The sequence below is a fragment of the Ornithorhynchus anatinus genome, chromosome 10 (genome assembly GCF_004115215.2).
Source record: "Ornithorhynchus anatinus isolate Pmale09 chromosome 10, mOrnAna1.pri.v4, whole genome shotgun sequence".
Taxonomy (NCBI): domain Eukaryota; kingdom Metazoa; phylum Chordata; class Mammalia; order Monotremata; family Ornithorhynchidae; genus Ornithorhynchus; species Ornithorhynchus anatinus.
The window spans coordinates 42,536,599-42,558,498 of NC_041737.1; the positions used below are offsets into that span (position 1 = coordinate 42,536,599).

Sequence of the window (21,900 nt, forward strand, 5' to 3'; positions counted from 1 at the left end):
AGGTTGGACACAGTCCATGTCCCACATGGAGCTCACAGACTTAATCCTCATTTTACAGATGAGGGAACTGAGACACATAGAAGTGAAGCCCCTTGCCTGAGGTCACACAGTCGACAAGTGGAAGAGCCAAGATTAGAGCTCAGGTCCTTCTGACTCCCAGGCCCGTACTCAATCTAGTAGACTACACTGCTTCCAGATTGCTTGGGATGAGAGCCAGCAGTTTGGGGCATGGGAGAGAGACTGAAGCCATTCCTCAAATTTGCAGTTTCCTCCAACACTACCATTAGTGTATCACAGTGTTTGTTAAGTAAAAGATAACAAAGCAATTTTTAAAGTGCCAGAAAGCTGGAGTTGGGGTATTTTTTTTACATTAATGTAGACATGGAGAAGATCATCATCATAATAAATGTGGTATTATGTGCCAGGCACTGTACTAAACACTATGGCAATTTCAAGATAATCAGGTCGGACATAATTCCTGTCCCACAAAGGGTTCACAGTCTCAATCAATCAACAGTATTTTCCTGAGTGCTGACTGTGTGCAGAATACCGTATTAAACACTTGGGAGAGTACAGTATAACCAGTTGGAAGACACATTTTCTACCCACATTTCACAGATGAGAAATCTGTTACACAGAGAAGTTAGGTGACTTGCCCAGGGTTACTCAGCAGGCAATGGCAGAGCCAGGATTAGAACCCAAGTTCTCTGACTCCCAGGCCTATGCTCTCTCCACTAGGCACACTGACCTGTTTATATGCTAACTCAAATACAAAAGTCCTTTCCTCCAACACTCAAGCTTTTCTCAGCCAAGAGAATAGTAGACTCTGTGAAGCCTGGAACAGTATCCAGTGGAAAAAAGGAAACTCATACTCAGGATTATGGGATTTTTGCCATTGATTTACTGTGAGGCCTTAAGCCAATTAGAATTTACAGCCCCACTTCTCCATCTGTGAGATGGGTATAGCAATCTAGGTTTGTCTCCTATGGTGTGAGATAACTATGCAAGTTGTTGCGAAGTGCAAACTTTTGATGCATCTACCAAAAACCAAAGCATTTTCACATTTGTTTGCTTTTCTAGCATTAAAAAAGTTTTGTAGTAAGTATATGCGGGATTTCAAGATCATGTGAGTGCCTTGGAACTGTGAATTTGGGAGTAATTCTGGATGCCTTTGAAATTATTTTTAACTCACCCTGTGACTGGAGCAACACATCTCCCACTATTTCTCCCAGTGCAAGCAATGGAAACAACCCGACTAAAGGATAACAACTGAAACATTTTGTTTCTAATTATATTTGCTTTGCATGAGACTGCTGTGGAAGAGTGGTTATCCAAAGGCCAATTATCTTTACCAAGGCTGGATAAGATCATTGGCAAGAAAAAAAGTTTGGGTAACTGAAATAAATTGGGTTCTTATCTGAAATAGCTAAGTCCAGGTTTGCTTTTTGCCCGGACCATTCAGTTATCCAAACACTAGTGCCCCATTACTTCAGATCGTCAAGTGTCTCCTATCACTGCAAATTATTAACCTCCAATTTTGTTGGCAAAAGTTTCACACTCCTTATTTGTTGAAATAACCTGATTTTTTTAATGGAATCAATTAAGTGCTAACTATGTGCCATGCACGGTACTAAGTGGACAGAAGCTAATCAAGTTTGACACGGTCCATGTCCCACAGAGAGCTCACAGCTTTAGTCCCCATTATACAGATAATGTAACTGAGACACAGAGAAGTTAAGTGACTTGCCCAAGGTCATGGAGTAGACAAGTGCTGAAGCTAGTATTAGAACCCAGGTCCTTTAATTCCCAAGCCTGTGCTTTTTCCACTAGGCTACACTGGATGAAGGTTTCCCCATGATAAGAGGTTTGGAAAATGGGTTTCATATCACAGACATCCATTTTATTGGTCCCAAATTAAATAGGCCGTTCTCGATTCTTGTATTTGTCTCCTCTGCATAGACATAGCAGAGGATCGAACTTGCAATGGTATGAGTGATTTAGAGCAGGCAGTAATTAATAAGGTGCTATTGGGGGACCTGGTCTTAATTAGGATTTCTCCCTTTTCCAAAGCAGAGTCTATCCATTCCACAAAGATTGCTGACCTGATGTATTTGCTCACTGCCACCATGATATCAAAAATCACTTGATTTGAAGCTCTCATCAGTTTGGAACTAATGCAATCCCTTCCTATTAACAAACTCTAAGATAGCAAATTTTGAGAAGAAATTTGGCCTAGTGGATAGAGCATGGGCCCTGGGGGTCATGGACCTGGGTTATAATCCCGGCTCTGCCACTTGTCTGCTGTGTGACCTTGGGCAAGTCACTTCACTTCTCTGTGCCTCACTTGCCTCATCTGTAAAATGGGGATTAAGGCTGTAAGCTCCATGTGGAACAGGGACTGTGTCCAACCTGATTAGTTTGTATCTACCCCAGTGCTTAGAACAGTGCCTGTCACATAGCAAGCACTTAACAAATACCCGAAAAAAAAGAAGACCCACCTGAGAGCTTGGTGTCTATTCATTATCCCACATGTAAAAACAAATGTCCCATAACTATGCTTTCATTTTCTTCCACTTTGACACCTGTGATAGGAATTGATGGCACTATTATCCATGGGAGAATCATCCCCTGTACATACTTTTGGAATTCTCATTGCCTTACACATGTCAGTCAGTCAGTGGTATTTATAGAGTACTCACTGTGTACAGATCACTGTAGTAAGTGCTTGGGAGAGTATAATACAGCAGAGTTGGTGGACAGAGTCCCTGCCCACAATGAATTTACTGTCTAGAGGGGAGACAAACATTAATAATGTCTACTCAGAGGCCATGTCTGCTGGAACAATGTGTACCAGTGGGAGAGAATTCTATGTTGCATTGAATCTGCTCATAGCAAATCTAACATTAAGGTTCATCCTACCACGACTGCCCATCTTGAGCAGTTGTAATCAATCAATCAATGAAATTTATTGAGCACTTACTATGTTCAAAGCACTAAATTCACTGTCCCTGAAGAAACATCACCACAAGTGCACAGGGTCTGCAAATATTATTATTGTGTGGGGTTTTTACAATATATTCTGAAGTTAGAGAACATACTGTTTCCGATTCATGGTTATGGAGCTTGCTTATATGTTAAATTTGAATGCATGAATATATTTGGTCACAAGATTTTCTCACTCACCTGTGTTTTGCATCTTCACCAATCATCTGTTCAAACATGAATGCATCTATCCTTCATTTGCCTGCATTGTTTCATTCTATACTATCACTTTGTTATAGAATGGTGTTTAAAATCACATTTTTGAAAACATTGCACTCAAAATTTGCTTTTACTAATATCCTGTAAAACTTGGGCAGCTTTTGACATAGTGTGAAAGGATCACAATTAAATTATCTGTGTTTGCTGACCCACATTAGTGGTGATTTTTGTGTGATGGAATGTCAATGTGCTACTAACATGTGGAAATTATTTTGTTTTGAAAATTCAGCATTTTGGCCATTTGAGCAAGCAAACAAAAAAACCAATAGAGTCATTCAAATGGCATTTAGCTTTTTATGTGATTTTTTTCCCAGGGACTGCATATTAAACTATTCCCTGACTTTAATATATTTTAGAAATTTAGAAGCACCCATTAGAAAGTTTTTGGGATTTTTACTTTGGAGGCCCCATGAGACTAGCTGGGTGTAATGTGGGAGCACATTCCAACATAACCTCTTCCCCCCACCCCATTCCCCTCTCCTTCCATCTCTTTCCCTCATCGTCTTCTGCCCCCTTCACAACTCTTCCCCAAGAGTAACAGAAAACTCTCCAAAAAGTAGGGGCACTCATAGAGTGTAACATACCAGCCTTTTGGTGGTGCCAAACCATGAGAAGCTTCCTGTAGAAAATTCTCCAAGGCTTCAGAGATTCCTGAACTTTCCCAGGAACTGGGAATTTTGACTTAGAATTCTTAGAGGCCTGCAAGTGCTCACCGACAACTAGACTAAGGCCACTGGGTTTCTTATCAGCCCTATGATATATGTGATTGGAAGTACTAATTGATAATGGTATTTGAATACAGATGTAGGAGTGAAATCATATCAGTCAGGCAGTCATATTTATTGAGCACTTACTGTATGCAGACCACTGTACTAAGTGCTTGGGAGAGTACAGTATAATGGACACATTCCCTTCTAACAACAAACTGACAGTATAGAGGGGGAGACAGACATTAATATAAATAAATAAAAATTATTTGTACATAAGTACTATGGGGCTGGGAGGGGGAAATGAATGAAGAGAGCAAATCAAGGTCACACAGAAGAGTGAGAGAAGAGGAAAGGAAGGCTTAGTCAGGGAAGGTCTCTTGGAGGAAAGGGGTTTTCAGTAAGGCTCTGAAGGTGGGGAGAGTAATTGTCCGACATATCCCTAGAGAGCTGCGGTGTCCCACCATGGTTGTATATGGAGTCACCCTCGCTCACCTTCACCGCAGCCAAGCTCTCCAATTGGTGAGGGTTTTTGTCTATTGCAACCAAACCCTGGGAATGTGGACTGAACACATTCAACTTGATCAAGATATACCTCTAACCCAATGAAATGTATCATGAAATTTAATTGTACTTTTAAGGGCTCTTTTTAAGAGTTGCTTAAAAATCACACTAATTGAGGAGCTAGAGAATGTTGTCATAGCTTTTTTTCCTAGCTTTCTTCTCAGAAAGATACAGGTAAGATAAAATCTATATTTTCTAACACATAGGATGAGTGTTTAGTTCTTTTTTCTATTCAAATTTATGTTGCTATTGTGATTTGTGACAGTATTTTTATATTGTAGCCTGCTGCATGTATTATTTGTTACAATTAATGTATATACATTTGACTAATAAACATGTGATCTTATTTCAAGTCTTTTTTTCCAAAGAAAGCTATTTACCATGTTTAATGAACATTGGGATCATTTTCAAGATTTCTCTCCTCCTCCTCTTGCTTTCTTCTTTATCTTCCCTCACTCTTCAGTCTTCTTTTACGGCCTCTCTCTTTCCTTCCTCCATACTCACTCCATGCTCTTTCTCTTCCCAAACACTCTCCATGCACACCCTCTCTTTTTTCTTCCTCTTCTCTATTTTATTTTCTCTTCCTCTCTTTCTTTCTCCCTTCCTCTTCCTCAGAAGTAGGATGGTCTAACCACTGATAGTGCTGGTAATACAGCTTCCATTATTTCATTCCCAATATTGTTAGAGGTGCTGGCCATTACCCAGGGAAATAATTCATTCAATCGTATGTATTGAACATTTACTGTATGCAGAGCACTATACTAAGCACTTGGGAGAGTACAATACAACAATATACAGACCCATTCCCTGCCCACAATGAGCTTACAGTCTGGAGAACTGTAAGCAGTAGAATTCTGTACCTAAGGAGGAATAAATAAAGAATAAAGAAAGGGCAAGAGGAAATTTCCCTCCCCATCAGAACTCCTATGTTTGCACTGTAGCTCTTTGGAGCAGGGTAGGAGAATAGACAGATGATAGCATAAGAGATAGTCTTAGTTGAAATGTAAAATCCACAGCTACTTTATCATGTGAATTTAAGTCCTGACATGTCTCCTGAGAATGTCAATCCTTTTATAGTTCAGAGAAAAACAAAGGTTAGCTTTGGCCTATGTACATTCAGGTCAGAAATGGATTTTTCCATGTGAAAATCCTCTTGAAAATACATGTCTGCTGCATGAATACTCAGTTGCTGAGTATTGTAAAGAAATGTATAAGCTCAATTAATATTGATATTAATAAAAGTAAAACTATAAGCTAAATAGAAATAACCTAGCATTAATTTTTTTTCTTGTAATCTCATAGTAAAAGCACCCACACTGTAAAAGCCGATATTGAAATTACTTGTTTTGCTATTTAAATATTAATTTACCAGACAGGTCTATTGGAGTGTAACTTTTGATGGTCTGATTTTGTTTTTTAGAGATTGATCTCTTTCCTGAACTAATTGGAACTGAAGAATTTATCAAGGTATCATATGATTATTCCCTTTGTCCCTTTAAATCATAATACCAAGTCAATCAATTCAGCCAATAGTATTTATTGATCGCTTACTGTAGTAATAATAATGATAATAGTATTTGTTAAGCGCTTACTATATGCCAGGCACTGCACTAAACATTAAGGGGTTACAAGCAAATCAAGTTGGACTCAGTCTCTGTCCCATGTAGGGCTCACAGTGTCAATCCCCCTTTTATAGATGAGGCAACTGAGGCACAGAGAAGTGAAGTGACCTGCCCAAGATCACACAGCAGAAAAGTGGCAGAGCTGGGATTGGTACCCATGACCTTCTGACTCCCAGGCCTATGCTTTGTCCACTTTGCCATACCATCCCCTTTTCCCTTACTCCAACCCCAAAGCGAAAGAGGCACCATCCTTTATTGTTTGTAGAGAACTGTACTCAGAGCTTGATAGAGTACAGATATTTGTGAAATTAAAAAAAAGGATACATTGTTTTTAGCTGTTTTGAAATTAATTGTTTATATTTTCTCCATCCTGATTTGTAGACTAGACTGTCAGTTTATTGTAGATAGGGATTATGTCTACCAACTGTGTTGTAATAGGCTCGATCCTTGCCTACGAGGAGGTTACAGTCTAAACAGATATTAAAATAAATTAGAGATAGGAGGCAAGGGGGAAAATAAGTGTTGTGAGTGCTTAGTTAAGTCCTAGTGGGACCTGATACATTACATCTTGGAGTCATTTTGAGGTTCAGCTTGTATGGTTGGACCTGATGCCTGTTATCCAGAGTGCTTCCTGTGTGCAGAGCACTGTACTAAGTGCTTAGAACAGTTCTGTAGAGTTAATACATATGGTACCTGCCCTCAAGAAGCTTACAATCAAGCAGGGGAAACAGACATTAAAATAAATTACACAGAGGGAGAAACAACAAAGTTTACAGATAGGTATGTTGGTACTACTGGGTAGGGGGAGTGTCCAATGTTTCCATGATGTGGAAGGGAAGTACCAGGTAACAGAGATGAAAGATTCACTAGCAAAGGGATCACTGTAAGAGATCGTCCCAGGTGGAATTTTAATGGCTTCTAGGAGAGTGATCACAGTGACCCCTTCATATCCTCAAGCCTTTCTGAGCCTGGTAGGAGAGGTCCTAGAATGCAAGCCCCCCACACCCATGCCAATGGACCTGGCACCCAGGGACCACAATGCTTCTTTAGTTTCGGGGTTTCTGTAAAATCTAAAACTCAGCTAGAGCCGTACCTTGTCTTACTGCAATAATTTGCACCAGTTAACCATTTATTAGCCTAAGAAGTTAGTTGTTCCTTTGCTCACTGTCAGATGAATTGCAGAAGCAGGAAAACAAGAAAAAAGAGCCATGTGATTGAAATATTCTCAGTGGATTAGAACAACTTCATTTAGAACCTCTGGTTTCTAATTACCTCCCCCCATAGTGGCCCAAAACAGGGCAGCTTCCAGTAAATTTAATTAATTTCCCTGGTGGTTTGAGTAGCAGAAGTTGTAGCCCTTAAATGAGGACAGTTCTAAACACAGGAAAGTTATCAAACAAGACCAGATCCTATAGAAATATCAGCAAGAAATTTGGTTTGTCCTCGGTGTCTCTAACCACCCAGCCTACAGGTAATAATAATAATTGGGGTATTTAAGTGCCTATTATGTGTCAAGCGCTGTGCTGAGCCCTTGGGTAGATTCAAGAAAATTTGGTCAGGCATGATCCCTGTCTCACACAAGACTCGCAGTCTAGGTAAGAGGAAGAGTAGTTATATCATCATTTTACAGATGAGAAAATTGATTCACAGAGAAGTTAAGTGTCTGATCACAGGGGAGGCGAGCAGATGAGTCAGGATTAGAACCCAGGCCCTCTGACTCCCAGACCCGTACTCTTTCTACTAGATGCCACAGTTCCTCCACTGAGGAGATTTTGAAAGTGTCGTTTATTTTCCAAAGGAGGAAGAAGATATTGAAGATGAAGCTGCAGGAAGTCCTAGCACAGAGAGTGCCACCAACCAAATTAGGGGGAAAGAATATCACATCATCCCCACGTCAAACTATGACCCCGAAGGAAGAGGGGCCAAATCTGTGGAAGCAAAAACTACCCACTACTTTCCAAAAGGAGATGATGAGTCCTCGGGAAAGGGTGACCCCCAGAGAACATTCATTCCCACCACTGGTCTCCCAGTCCCGGGAATGTCAGCTCAAGGAGAAGAGGTCCCACCGGATTCTCAAACAATGACTGGAAGACCAGATCCCACCATGGAAATAACGTCTGCTTCCTGGAGGGATGGCCCAAACCCTGCCCTCAAAATCCAGCCAATGAACGTCCCTGGAACAGCGGAGGAATCCGAGCTGATGGCTCCGGGTCCGGAATCCCAAGAAACGTCCACGGATAGCGGTGAAGATGAAGCTTTCCCGGCCACCTTGAAACTTGATTCAGAGGCTGAAGACATATCAGGCTCAATCCCCACCACCTCAGCCGCATCGTCTGTCCCGGACAACATATCCTCCGGACAGTTTTTAGGAAGTCCGGAGCCAAGCACATATCATGTCGTCTGGCCGGGATACGCCAAGAATGCCTCTGAAGACTCCTCTTCCCCAGATGCCGTCGATTCCTCAAAGAGGACTTGGTCCACTGACGGAGACCTGCCGCCTTCTCAAACTACGGATCCGACGGCCAGCTTCGTGGCTCCGACGGAGAGGGAGAGGTCGCTTCAGGCTAGCCACACTGATTCGTACATTGAGGGATCAAAGTCAGCTTCAGAGTCCTATTCTTCCAGTACGGCGGGGACACAAGATACTTCCGTTGCGGATAGAGAAATGCCACATTATTCTACCTTTGCTTCCTTCCCTACTGAGATTGCGCCTCATTCTCTCTCTCCAAGCTCTGGACAACATGATTCTGCTTCTGCTGCCAGTGAGGTACTCTCTCAGACAACTCAACCAGTTTATAATGGTGAGATACCTCTTCAACCTTCCTACAGTAGTGGAGTGTTTCCTCTAGTTACCCCTCTGTTGTCTGACAATCAGATGCTCAACACTGCCTCTGCTGCTTCAGGTAGTGGCATGATCTTGCATGCGACACCTGTATTTCCCAGTGTGGATGTGTCATTTGAGCCCACCCTGTCTTCTTCTGACGATGTAACTTTGCTTCCATTTCCCTCTGCTTCCTTCAGTAGTGAAGTGTCTCATCATCTGTATACAGTCTCTCAAATGTCTCCACAATTTGCTCCAGCTGCTCCCCAGGAAACGGGGTCCCTGCATGCTTCTTTGGCAGTGGCGGAGGGTGATCCATTATTCCGGCCCAACTTTGGTCGCTCTTCTGAGGTGGCGGCACGTCAGACTACCGCTGCTTCGGAAACGATGCTATTTGATAACCAGTCCGGGGCCCTCAGTCAGTGGCACGAGGTTTCTCGAGTTGACCCATCCAGCAGTGATTTAAAGATGCATGCCTCCTCTACAGGGTCTGAACCATCTTCCGCTTTGTCGGGTCATGCAGGCTCCCTCCAGACCTTTCCTGTTTCCTCTGACTCTGCGATATCTGTGCATGGTTCTTTTGGTGTATCTCAGCCGGGGTCCCTGTCTAGCAGTCCTAGCGATGTGCTGATGCCTAAGCCTTCTGTAACCACCCAACCTGAATCTTTGCTGCAGCCCACAAGCTCTCTGTCTGGTGATCTGGATTGGTCCGGAGCTTACTCCGGTAGTGAGTTCTTTCTGCCTGACCCGGATGGTTTGCCAGCACCTAACATTTCCTCATCTGTTTCTGTAGACGAATTGCCCTATCCGACACCCGCGTTTAGTGATGCTAATAAGCCGCCTCGTAAAAGTGATGCATTCCCTGGGGATGAGACCGAACTGAAAATTTCCTCTCTCAGTGAAATGGTCTATCGTACTGCCAGCACAGCTCTGCCTGAACTCCCTACAGCTAATGATGTAATTAAGCCAGAGGCTTCTTTGAGAGACACCCCTGTTACTGATTCTAGAGCACAGGCAACTCTTCCCGGATCTCTGGCTTATCCCGCTACCGAGATTTGGGGCCAGGAGGGTCTTAGTGCACTGTCAGAAAACCACTTTTCAGTTCAGCCTTTGCATGCATCATCTCCAGCCTCTGATGACGCTTTGCTTCAACCCGTGCTTAACGCCACTTCCGAGCCAGCTCTCTCTGTCCCCGCTTCTAGCAAAACATTGCCTCCTTCAACTGGGTGGTCCTCTCCCAAAGCCTCAGCTCCTTTAGATGGTGAAGCTTTGCTGCAAACTTCCTTTCCGTCTTCTGGCATTGGCTCCCCGTTTACCGCTACTCCAGCTGAGCCCGGCGATCCAATATTGGTGGAAACTTCTGAGGTTTATAGAGATAATCCTGCAATATTGCATCCGGGGCCATCCGATTTGGCTGCAAGTACAGTGCCACATTCTACGTCGGCACCTGCGGGTTTTGGTGTGCTGTCTCCCGCTTCTAATATGCCCACTGCTTCGTTTCGAGGTCTGAGTGAGTCTTCCACCAGTGTCCCGACTGTTTTCCTTGAAAGCGAACTGCCTCCACGAGTTGTCCCTTCATTGTTCAGTACTGATGATTGGTTGCAGCCCACTGATTCTGAAATGACCAGTACCTTTCCTCTTAGAGTAGTGCATGGGGGTGCCACTCCTGTTTTGCCTGTCGACATACTGCCAAACACGCTTGCACATGAGCGCAATTCTCCAGATGAAGCTCCTGCTTCTATGATAAGTTCCGTTTCTAATGCGTCTCCTGTTCTGGTTGTACCTGAGTCACATGTATCCATTCATCATTCTGTCCCTTTGCCAAATGTGTTTATTTCTGGTACAGTTGCTTCTCCTGGTAAGGAGAGCCCGGTAAATGGAACCGGCTTTCTGGTTCCCCGCAAAGCATCCTCTGGCTTATTCCCTGATGCCAGTTCTGATGCTAAATCTATGGGTGGTGGTGGTGGTGATGATGATGATGATGATGATGATGATGATGGCAATGATGGCTTATCTGTAAAGAGTTGTATCTCGTGCACGTCCGATAGAAAAGCTCAGGGAAAAGTGGTAGACGATTCCAGTATTCAGGTAAATGATGTCATGGATCAAGGTGACTTCACTGCACGCTCACCGTCCATCAACTCTGAGGAAGAAAAGCAGGTAACGGATGCAGCAGCTTGGGAGATCAGCCCAACCGCTGACCGAAATGGTGTCAAAACCACATTGGCGCTGACGACACCACTGGTGCCCAAGAAGCACAGCGACCTGCCAACAGTGGAAGACCACATCCAGACTGATACTACCGTCTTTCCACACACATCAGAGGCTAAGTCTTGGGCCACTTTTACAAGCGACGAAGAGAGTGGTTCTGGTCAAGGAAACTCAGATAGCCTTAATGAGAACAACACTTCAACTGATTTCGGGATTCCTGGCCTCAGTGAACAAGACGCTGAAGCGACCATGGAGACGACTGATGATGAATCAAGTCCTGGATTGCCACAGTCCTTAACACCATCTGTTACTAGTGGCCACTCAACAGTATTCAACGTTTCTGAGGCAGGTTAGTTATGGATCGGTCCAGCGGCTGGAAACTCACACTACGTTTTTTCCTTCCGCTGGAAAAGTTAACATGTGAGAGAAAAATATTTAACATAAAGAGGAAATTTTTGCATGTCTCCAAGAAAGGGACAGGAAATTGATTAAGGAAAATCTGGAACAAAAGATAGACTTCGAAAGAGAGCTCCTTTTGTTCCACTTCTTTTATTATTCAATGCCCCTTAATCAAAACATCCTGTGGTTTTAAAGTGCATGATTTTGTCACTTTAAAAAAAAATCTTCAATTCAAGCCTTTTTATTTTGAGGGCCTGTCTAAAGGCGGGTTAATCTGACCATTTTTATATTAATCATTTTTTTGATTATATAACACCTGGAATACCCCCAGATGAACCAGTCATTGTAAGAGTTGTTTGAGATCATTCTGACTAGATTACCTTTGAAGGAATTTATTTTCATATCTCCTGCTCCTCAGATTGTCAGATTTTGGTAGCCCATTTAAAAAATTCAAGCTAGTTTCACATAAAAAGCCTGCTATAGGAAGGCAAGTATGTGTGTTTGACCATTGTAAGCCCATCTCAAAATTGGCCAAACTTTCATTCAAAGTCTTTTGAAATATCAAATGTTCTAATGCCTGTAGTCCACTTGAGAGAGCCAGAAAAAGTCCAATAATATGATAAAGATGCATGTTTTTAGAGCTAGCATATTTGATTATCATTGCAGAACCTAAAGAGGGCAGTATCCCACAACAAAACTCCATATCTTACTCACCCACATACACATTTTAACTTATACCCATATATTCTATGTACCACACAAAGAATTCACCTAAGTACAATATGATTATTATATGACAAGATGAGAAAACACAGGAAAATGATCTTTAGAAATTCCTTTAGGATATCACAGTAATTTTTGTGTAAACTGTAGATTGAACGACATGTTTTAAAACATATGTGCTACAAATGTTTTCTTTAAAGTTGACTAAGAAGGTAAGAAAATGCAGTTGCATTAAACCATGCCCTAGTTAATTACATTGAAGAAATGTTATTTATAGTTTGCTTTAATTAATCTTAAAAGTATTTAATTTGCAATTAACACTGAAGAGATTGGAAATCTTGACAGTACATCAAAAGATACAAGTGGGTAGCATGTTGCATGACTTACTAATAGTGTGTTTTTACATTTCAACACCCAAGCATCAACCTCATTAGGGAATATCCTTCTTTATTATTTTCTTTCACCAAATTATCCTTCCTATTCTTGTGCAATAGCAATTAAAAGTTGTTCCATTTTGATCAGGAGATTTGCTGCAATTAAATGTTGTTCCCTATTTGTGTTATTGTTCAATTTCAATTCCAAAAGAAAACCTGACCTGAAAATGTATGATGAATTCCCACTCAAAGTATTCTACTGTATCGATTAGTGTTGACATATACGGAATGTCATATGGCTGGGATTTTCGTAAAGCTTTTTTTTTTCCTTTTTAGTGAGAATAAGATTTTTAAAAAATATTTAAATATTGTTCCATTTTTGCCTGGCTTTATTATAGATCTGTCTTAGAGGGAAATGTCTTCAGTCTACCCATTTCCTATTTTGGCACTAGTGTGAACATTCTCAACTGGACTCTAAAATTACAGAGGTTGAATAGATAAGGCAAAATGGGGAATTAGTTGAAAAGGGTTGTTGTCCTTTGATTCTTTCCCAGAACTAGAAAGCAAGCTTCCCATCAAAGCAAAATTTATACTTGATTTTAAATTTAAGGAGATTAGGCTTTCAACAAAGAGCAGAATTTTTAAAATGGGGATTTTTTTGCCACTGACTAACCTTAGCTAGTCAAGTGAAGAAATTTGCAATGAGAAACTGCACTCCATTGCTCAGTGTAAAGAGCCTGGGCTTCGGAGTCAGAGGTCATGAGTTCGACTCCCGGCTCTGCCACTTGTCAGCTGTGTAACTGTGGGCAAGTCACTTAACTTCTCTGTGCCTCAGTTACCTCATCTGTAAAATGGGGATTAACTGTGAGCCTCACGTGGGACGACCTGATTATCCTGTATCTCCCCCAGCGCTTAGAACAGTGCTCTGCACATAGTAAGCGCTTAACAAATACCAACAATATTATTATTATTATTGTTATTATTAAAAAAAAGAGTAGACAAATCAACTGGGTTTTAACCCAGTTCTCACTCCAAATCTGGAATGAAGACCAGTGGTACTAATGAAAATAATTCTGAACTAATTGTGCCCAATTCCATAGCTCCTCCTCTCTGGGTAGAGCGGAACTGTTCTTTGAATCCTGACATTAATCAGCATTAAGTGGAGCTTTAGTTGATATTTATTAAGTATGCTGAAAGCCTACCTCCAAGATTAAAAATTATATTTGAGAAGTATGATTCTACTTGATGGAGGGCTGCCTGAGGAAGGGGCTCCAAGCAGCATGCCCCCTCTCCACCGCCCCCTTCGCCCCCACCTTGCCAACCCAGTGTTCTAGTGTCTACCCAGTGCAGTTGAGGTTGAAGGGAGGAGAGGAGAGGATGAAAGAGAACAGAAAAGGAGGAATGGGGAAGAGACTGGACCAAGGAGAAAGGAGGAAACAATGGAGAAAAGAAAAACAAAAAGAAGTAGGAAGCCAGTATAGAAAGCACACTGGGTTTTAAGCAGTTTAGGGAATGGAAGCAATGTGCTGCCTTTCTGGGATGGTGTAGGAAAGTTAAGGGAGGTAAAATATTCAAAAAAGGGAAAAGCAAGGAATTTTATCAAATGACCAAGAACCCAAAAAGAAATACTTGCAAAAAAGTAAGAGCAGTTAGCATTAGAACAGAGTAAAACCAAGTCAAAGAAGGAGGAATATAATCAACCAAGAGGTGAAAGGGAAAGGACAGGGACAAAGAAAAGAGAGAAGAGCATTGCCTAAATAGCTCTAGCAAAGACAGGGCTTTTCCACACTTTTTCTAAGTGTCTGCAGCATTCCCACATTGCCAGGGCAGAAGTCGAAGGGCAACTATTTCCACATCGGGTTGACGTTTCTTGGCAGAATCATTGTGATTTATTCTGCAGTCAAATTAATTGGCCCTCCTGATGAGCATTTCAATAATGCACTTGTTTCTTTGATTCATTTTAGTGGGGAAATAGAGCCATGAAAAGCACAATTCCTGCCATAGCCAGCACTCATCATTAGCACCTTATAAAAAGCTGGGACAATTGATAGTGTAACTTATAATAATAATAATAATGTTGGTATTTGTTAAGTGCTTACTATGTGCAGAGCACTCTTCTAAGCGCTGGGGTAGACATAGGGGAATCAGGTTGTCCCACATGGGGCTCACAGTCTTAATCCCCATTTTACAGATGAGGTAACTGAGGGCCAGAGAAGTTAAGTGACTTGCCCACAGTCACACAGCTGACAAGTGGCAGAACTGGGATTCGAACTCATGACCTCTGACTCCAAAGCCCGTGCTCTTTCCACTGAGCCACGCTCCGGCAATATTACCAAGTAGGATTAACCACACCAGCATTTTCCACAAGTGGAATGGGAAATAGGCTGGAGGTCCTGATGCTTTGCATGCTGTTTGTTTTTAAACATGCAAGGAATCAGCTGACAGTTACGGCAAGAAGTGTACAGTCAGTCATTCAATCAGTGGTGTTCATTGAGCCCTTACTATGTGCAGAACACTGTACTAAACACTAGGGAGAGAGGCTACAATATAACAGAGTTGGTAGACATGTTCCCTGCCCAGAGTAAGCTTAGAGTCTAGAAGAGTAGCTCACAATGCTGGCCACTCAGGAGTTCTGCCTCTCAAGCCTTCAGCATTATTCTTTCTGTACTGCATGTTGTCCATTTCTTATGTTTTAGAATGACTTCCTTGTTGATGGATTAAGCCTCTGAGGTTCATTATTTTGTTCACTAGCTGAACACTGACTGTGTAGTGGGTGCTAAACAATGAAGTCCAATTAGAATGTTTGGATCATATAGAGTTTCTCCAGAGCTCCCCAGGCTATAGGGTCATTGTTCCCTTTACATGGATTCAAAAAAAAAAACAAACTGCAGTGGTTGATCTCTCCCGCTAAATTAGCTCGGAAGGGTTAATGACATTTCCCTGCTGAATACGATGTGAACCATAATCAAGAATTTCTAATAGCCAATTGATTTTCTACAGATCTGAAGCAAACTTCACCAATTGTGCATATTCTCTTTTCAGTTACAGTGATCATTCAGGAGCAAAGACTGACTATAGATACAGACCTCTCCCACCCTGGAAAGCAAGGTCATTTTCACCTCCTTTGAAAGGAATCTAGAGATTGGATTGAACATTTTAATTTTGGAGAAATATTGATACTAAAGGGAGTTAGTGGGTAGAGCCACGTCATTCCTTCATTTACCTAAAATAATTTTGATTCTTGGTGGAAAAAAAACCAAATAGGAATTTGAGTAAATCATCAAAGCAACATGTTATTTTTAAAAAAATTGAATCATTGATATTTCTTGAGCCTAAACTGCTTTACTTTCAAAAGCATTTGCCACTTTGGCTTTTAATCAGAAGATAATGCTTAATTAAACAGATTGAAATTATCTCATTTACTGGTCTTTTGTCCTACTGCAAGATTACTTGTGATTGAATATGAAGTATGATCTGCTTCTGCAATTTAATTTTAAAAGATAAGAAACATTCTTATGCAAACATCTCCTTGGCATTGTAATAACTGCTGGAATTCTGTATTGCATGAGCTCTAATAATCCGCTTTACTTTTTGTCACTGTTTTCCATGAACTTGTTGTAATTATGTGCATTTTCTGCAGGGTCCAAAAAAATTAGGATGGTAAGTGATACTTCCTAGGACCACAGCTAAATGGCTTAATTATGTTTTGTCTTTTGCTCAAGTTTAAATATAAACTATTTTAATTTTCTCTGACCACAGAGGCAAGTAATAGTAGCCATGAATCTCGTATTGGGCTAGCTGAGGGTTTGGAATCAGAGAAGAAGACAGTTATACCTCTTGTGATCGTATCAGCCCTGACTTTTATCTGTCTAGTGGTTCTAGTGGGTATTCTCATCTATTGGAGGTAAGTTTTCTTTTTGAAGTTCCACAAGCTCAGATTTTGTCATGCTTAGAAAACTAACCTAATTGACATCACTGAGCTTTGTAAAAACATATGCACTATATAAAGACAGACTGTGATTTTCTGAGTGCTTGAATTGTTTTCATATAATTCTCATGTGCAAACGTCTACCCATAGAGGCAAACATTGCAATGCAAGGTTGACTTAATAATGAATGCAACAAGAAAAGCTAAAATTAAATAATTTCTGCTTTTGGATGTGCCTGGTGCATTACTCCAATGGTTGTATTTATATGCTTGCTAACATTTTATTCTTACAGAAGCCTAGTATGACAGCTATGTGCTTTAATATCAATTTTGTATTGTGCTTGTGTATTGTGTATTATGATTACTCCTAATTTTGTCAATTAATGCTACATTCCTAGAGAGGGATTCTCTCTACAAAAGCTAAATGTGTTGATTTTGAGGTTTAGATATATCTTCCCTCTCTTTACAGAAAGTCTCCAAACCTACAAACTTCATAATTTTAGGATCTTCCTGGTCTTTGCATAGTAGGTCATTGTTACAGGTTGGAGAAGCAGGAGAGGTGGGATGGAGTTGGTATGGTGGTGGGGAGAGGGATGGGAGGAACTGCTCTGTGGTTTTGGAACTGTTGGTTTCCCCTTGGTCCATGGCTCCTTGCCTCTGCTAAGCCTCTGGATCCAATTTTGTGTCAAGTAGGGATTGATCCTCCCCAGGAGGTCAAGATGCAGGGATGCCCTTCCTTAAAATCCTTCTGCTTATGATCTAGGACAGAGCTGAAACACTTGAAAAGAACCTGTAAATTTCAAACCAAAAAGTCCAGTAAATGCTCTGGAAACTCAAGCAAAGCTCAACTTGATCTTTTTTAAGATTCAATGTGGTGGTTTTTAGCAGTGGGAATAACTGTCTGGGTGGGTCATTTTTTCATAGGCTCTAGTAAACATGGAGGTTGGCTGTTTGGACGTTCAGGCTATGTATATTGATTAGAAAAATAGAAGTGATGGTGGTTTGTGGGAGTGCGTGCCCCATTTCCTTACTGTAGCTCCTCACTTACTCGTAGGCATTTCACTTACCATCAGTTCTCCAGGCCCAGATCCCTGATGAATTCCTTAGGAGAAGATCCCAGATGACAATAGTGTCTTCTTCAAAGAATAAAGGATAGCTATGTGTATTGTCACTTAACTGACAATGAAATTGTGTGTGTGTGTGTGTGTGTGTTTGTGTGTGTCTGAAAAGACCATTATGGGGCATAACAAAAAGACTCCCATGCAGTGTTAAAGCAATAATGTATATGTGTTTGTGTGTATATCTATATCCATCTGTCTATATATATATTGTGTGTGTGTGTGTGTGTAAATATGAAGTCACATGTGATAGACATACATACCCACATGCACACACACTCTTACTGGGGTGAAAAATTCCCTCACAATCTGAATAATCAAATTTGTCTTAGTTAATATTGAAGCTGAGAGAGAGACAGACTTAGAGTAAATAACATTTCCATATATGGAGAGAGATTTTAGTGACAGACAAATCCTGAAGCTCAAGTCTGTCATAAGCAATAAAATGTAATATCACCCAGATTGGGTAGGTCTTATCCATAGATGTTAGAATGGCAGTAAAACCTGTGTGTATGTGTGTGTGTGTGTGTGTGTGTGTGTGAGAGAGAGAGAGAGAGAGAGAGAGAGAGAGAGAGAGAGAGAGAGAGATCTCTCTTGAATTCAATGGGAAACTCTCAGCCCGGCTGTAATCTATCAGAACCCACACTAAGCTTCAGCTTCCTAGTTCAGATGAAAGATTAGAGTCCCCTTTTCAGGACAGGCTGAGTATAAATCTTTTTGTACCCTATCCAGCAAGCAGTGTATAGGACCAATCTGAAAAAAATATATAAAATCTCCACAAAAAATGCAACATTTTGAGTATTGCTTCAAATTTTTGTAAATACTCAAGGGAGCTCAATAAAAATTACATATTTCTAGATTCAACATCTAAATACCGGTTCCGGAAAGGTGAAAATTAAATAATAAGATTAAGATTGATTGACAGGACCTCTGCCTGTAAGTTAAAACAATCATCACTTTTTTCATTATATCTGAGTGATAATTAGCTAGGGACATGGTTAGCAACACTTAGCACATATGTGAAGATGTTCTTTGCTTACCCAGAACAGATGTTAAATCATATTAGACATTAAATAATGGCCCTTGAAATTGTTTTCCAGATGTTTTAGGGCATAATATTTGTGGATGTCTGTGTGTGCATAGATGGGAGTAGTTAGGGAAAGTTTGCATAGAGAACTTTGAGAAACGTTTTGTGGAAACAAAATTATCATAATTTTAATTGTTTCCCATTTTCTTTTGTCCTGTGGGATTAGAGCTCACAAAGCAGCTTGTAAATGGAAGGTTAGAATCCGCTTAGGCCTGCATTGGAAGGTGATTTTTTTAAGATATTTATAAAGTGTTTACTATGTGCCATGCACTGTACTACTATTAAGTGTTGGGGTAGGTACAAGATAATCAGGCTAGACAAAGTCCATGTCTGATATAGGGCTCACGGTCTTCATCTCCATTTTACAGATGAGGTACCTGAAGAACTGAGGAATGAAGTAACTTGCCCATGGTCACACAAGTGAACAAGTGGAAGAGCTGGGATTAGAACCCAAGTCTTTCTGACTTCCAGGCCCATGCTCTTTCCATTAGGCCACACTGTTTCTCATTCTGATTTCATTTGCTTTCCCTGAGTTTCAGGTGTGAGGACTTTCTAGCTTCTGCTCCCTGGTTTTCCCTAATAACCCTCTTCTAAGTTCTAATAGGACTTCTCTGTCGACTTTTCTACCTTCCTTCCAAGACTGTCCAGGTGGTCAGGACTCAGGTTCCACCTGGACATAATATTTAGATCCTTTCCTACAGTTCTGTTGAAGGTGTTACCTTTAAAGGCAACAGAGACTCAGTCCCCAAAAGCCTGTCCATCTAAGCCTGTCAGATAGGAGGGTGATGACTGGATGGAAGAGTTTGAAGTCAATGACAAATCCACCCATCCACAAGCCTGTCAACTCCAGAAACCAGACCAAAATTCAGCATTATGAGGACTTTGCTTCACGTGTAAATTTTGAGTTCCATTGCTGTTGCTTGTCTTCTCTTGAAATAATTTCTCCATAAATTGACAGTTTTATTTAAATTGCCTTTCTGCTCAGTTTCGACCTGCCCACCTCTTAGTTTTTCAGAGTTTTCAGAGTGAGAGAAGGGTTGGCATTTTCCTTAGGTCTCCAGATCTGATGACTTTTAGTTCTGTCTCACTTTTGTGTTCATCCTTTGGTCCACCTTCCTTCTAAGTTTTTCTTCCATTAAATCTTACCAACATACCCAATTGTTTAGTCATTCATTCATTCAATCGTATTTATTGAGCACTTAGTGTGCGCAGAGCACTGTACTAAGCGCTTGGAAAGTAAAATTCGGCAACAGAGACAATCCCTACCCAACAATGTGCTCACAGTCTAGAAGGCCTTTTATTGCCCTTTTCTCCTAAGAAACTGAAAGCACTTAACCACATCATCAATATCATTACAGACTATATTATCATGATCACTACTGTCTTCATCATTAAGCATTTTCTGGGTCTCCATTGTTGAAGTTACATAAAAGACAGAAAGCTTTTACCAGAGGGGTTTGTCCTCCTGGTCTCTTTGGAAGGCAGGTCTGTGGCAGTTCATAACCCCCTTTCCTGAGTGAAAGACCATGAGAGAGGTAGATGTATGTTGAGTTTTTAGATAGAAGACTCTTCTGAATAAAGAGTGTCTTGGTCTCTTTTTTCTTCTCTCTCATTAATCTTCCTATTTTCCTACAATTCTATGAGTAAGGGCAGAGAAAGGATTTTGATTTATCCAAACTTGTGATGAAAAAATTGATAATGTAATGAAACATCTTTTGATTATGGAGACCATTGTGGGGAAGGATTATTTTGGAGAATGATGGGAACTGAGTAATCTTCTCAGCATACTTCAGCAGCAGGTAGATACTGACAACAGTCTCAGGGACATACAAATGGGTCAAAGAAAGTCATAGAAATATTTAAAGGATTTGGGAAATGAGAATTGCAAGGTAAAAGTAAATCAATAGCATTTATTAAAGGCATACTGTGGGCAGAATACTGTATTAAGCACTTGGGCAAGCAGAATACAATAGAGTTGGTGGACACAGGCCCTGCCCAAAAAGAGCTTACAGTCTAGAGAGGGAAACAGGCATTTAAATAACTTACAGTTAGAGGAAATGATCGAATGTAAGGATATGCACAGAAATGCTGTAGGACTGAGGATGGAGTATAAGCAGTGGAGTGGGTAAATAAGGTGGGGATAAGAGAGGTTAGTCAAGAAAGGATGGTTGGAAGAGATGTGATTTTAGTAGAACTTTGAAGATGGGGAGGGTGGTTAGTGGTCTGTCAGATATAAAGGGGACATGAGCAAGGGGTTGGAGGCAAGATAAATAAGATTGAGGTACAGTGAGTAGGTTGGCTTTAGAGGAGCCAAGTGTGTGGGCTGAGTTGTAGTAAGATATTAGTGAGGTAAGATAGAAGGGAAGAGCTGATTGAGTGCCTTAAAACCAATGAATTCCTGTTTGATGTGGGGATGGATGGGCAACCACTGGACATTTTTGAGGAGTGCAGAAACATGAACTGAATGATTTTTGAGAAATATGATTTAATAATAACAACATTATTATTATTATTAAATCATATTTCTCAAAAATCATTCAGTTCATGTTTCTGCACTCCTCAAGAATGTCCAGTGGTTGCCCATCCATCCCCACATCAAACAGGAATTCATTGGTTTTAAGGCACTCAATCAGCTCTTCCCTTCTATCTTACCTCACTAATATCTTACATCTGAGTGAAGTATGGAGTGGAAAGGGGGCAGACAGGAAACAGGGAGATCAGTGAGGAGACTGTAATAGTCAAGCCGGGAGATTATAGGTGCTTGGATCAGTGTGGAAGCAATTTGGACTGAGAAGTGGTGAATTTTGGAGGTGTCATGAAGGTAAACCAATAGGATTTGGTGTCAGACTGAAAAATGGGGTGAATAAGAGAGATGAGTTGAGGATCAAGGATAATGGCATGGGCTTGTGAGACAAGGAAGATAGTGGTGCTGTCTACAGTGATGGGAAAGTCTGGGAAAGGACAGATTTTGGCGGGAAGATGAGGAGTTCTGTTTTAGACTTATTGAACTTGAGGTATCGACAGGACATCCAAGTAGAGAAAGTTCTGAAGGCAAGAGAAAATGTGAGACTGCAGAGAAGGCAAGT

General features: G+C 41.0%; 1 protein-coding gene across 4 annotated transcripts in view; it reads left to right on the plus strand.

Moving 5' to 3' along the window:
- PTPRZ1 (protein tyrosine phosphatase receptor type Z1) overlaps nucleotides 1–21,900 on the plus strand; it is a 163,588-nt gene that overhangs the window by 108,914 nt on the left and 32,774 nt on the right. For 2 of the 4 annotated variants that reach the window (XM_029073263.1, XM_029073264.1), the window contains exons 11-13: nucleotides 5,953–5,999; nucleotides 7,953–11,535; nucleotides 16,442–16,586. In XM_029073263.1, coding sequence (XP_028929096.1) covers nucleotides 5,953–5,999; nucleotides 7,953–11,535; nucleotides 16,442–16,586 — 3,775 coding nt within the window. The remainder of the gene's footprint in view (nucleotides 1–5,952; nucleotides 6,000–7,952; nucleotides 11,536–16,441; nucleotides 16,587–21,900) is intronic. The other 2 variants (XM_029073265.1, XM_029073266.1) reach the window with 1 other exon arrangement.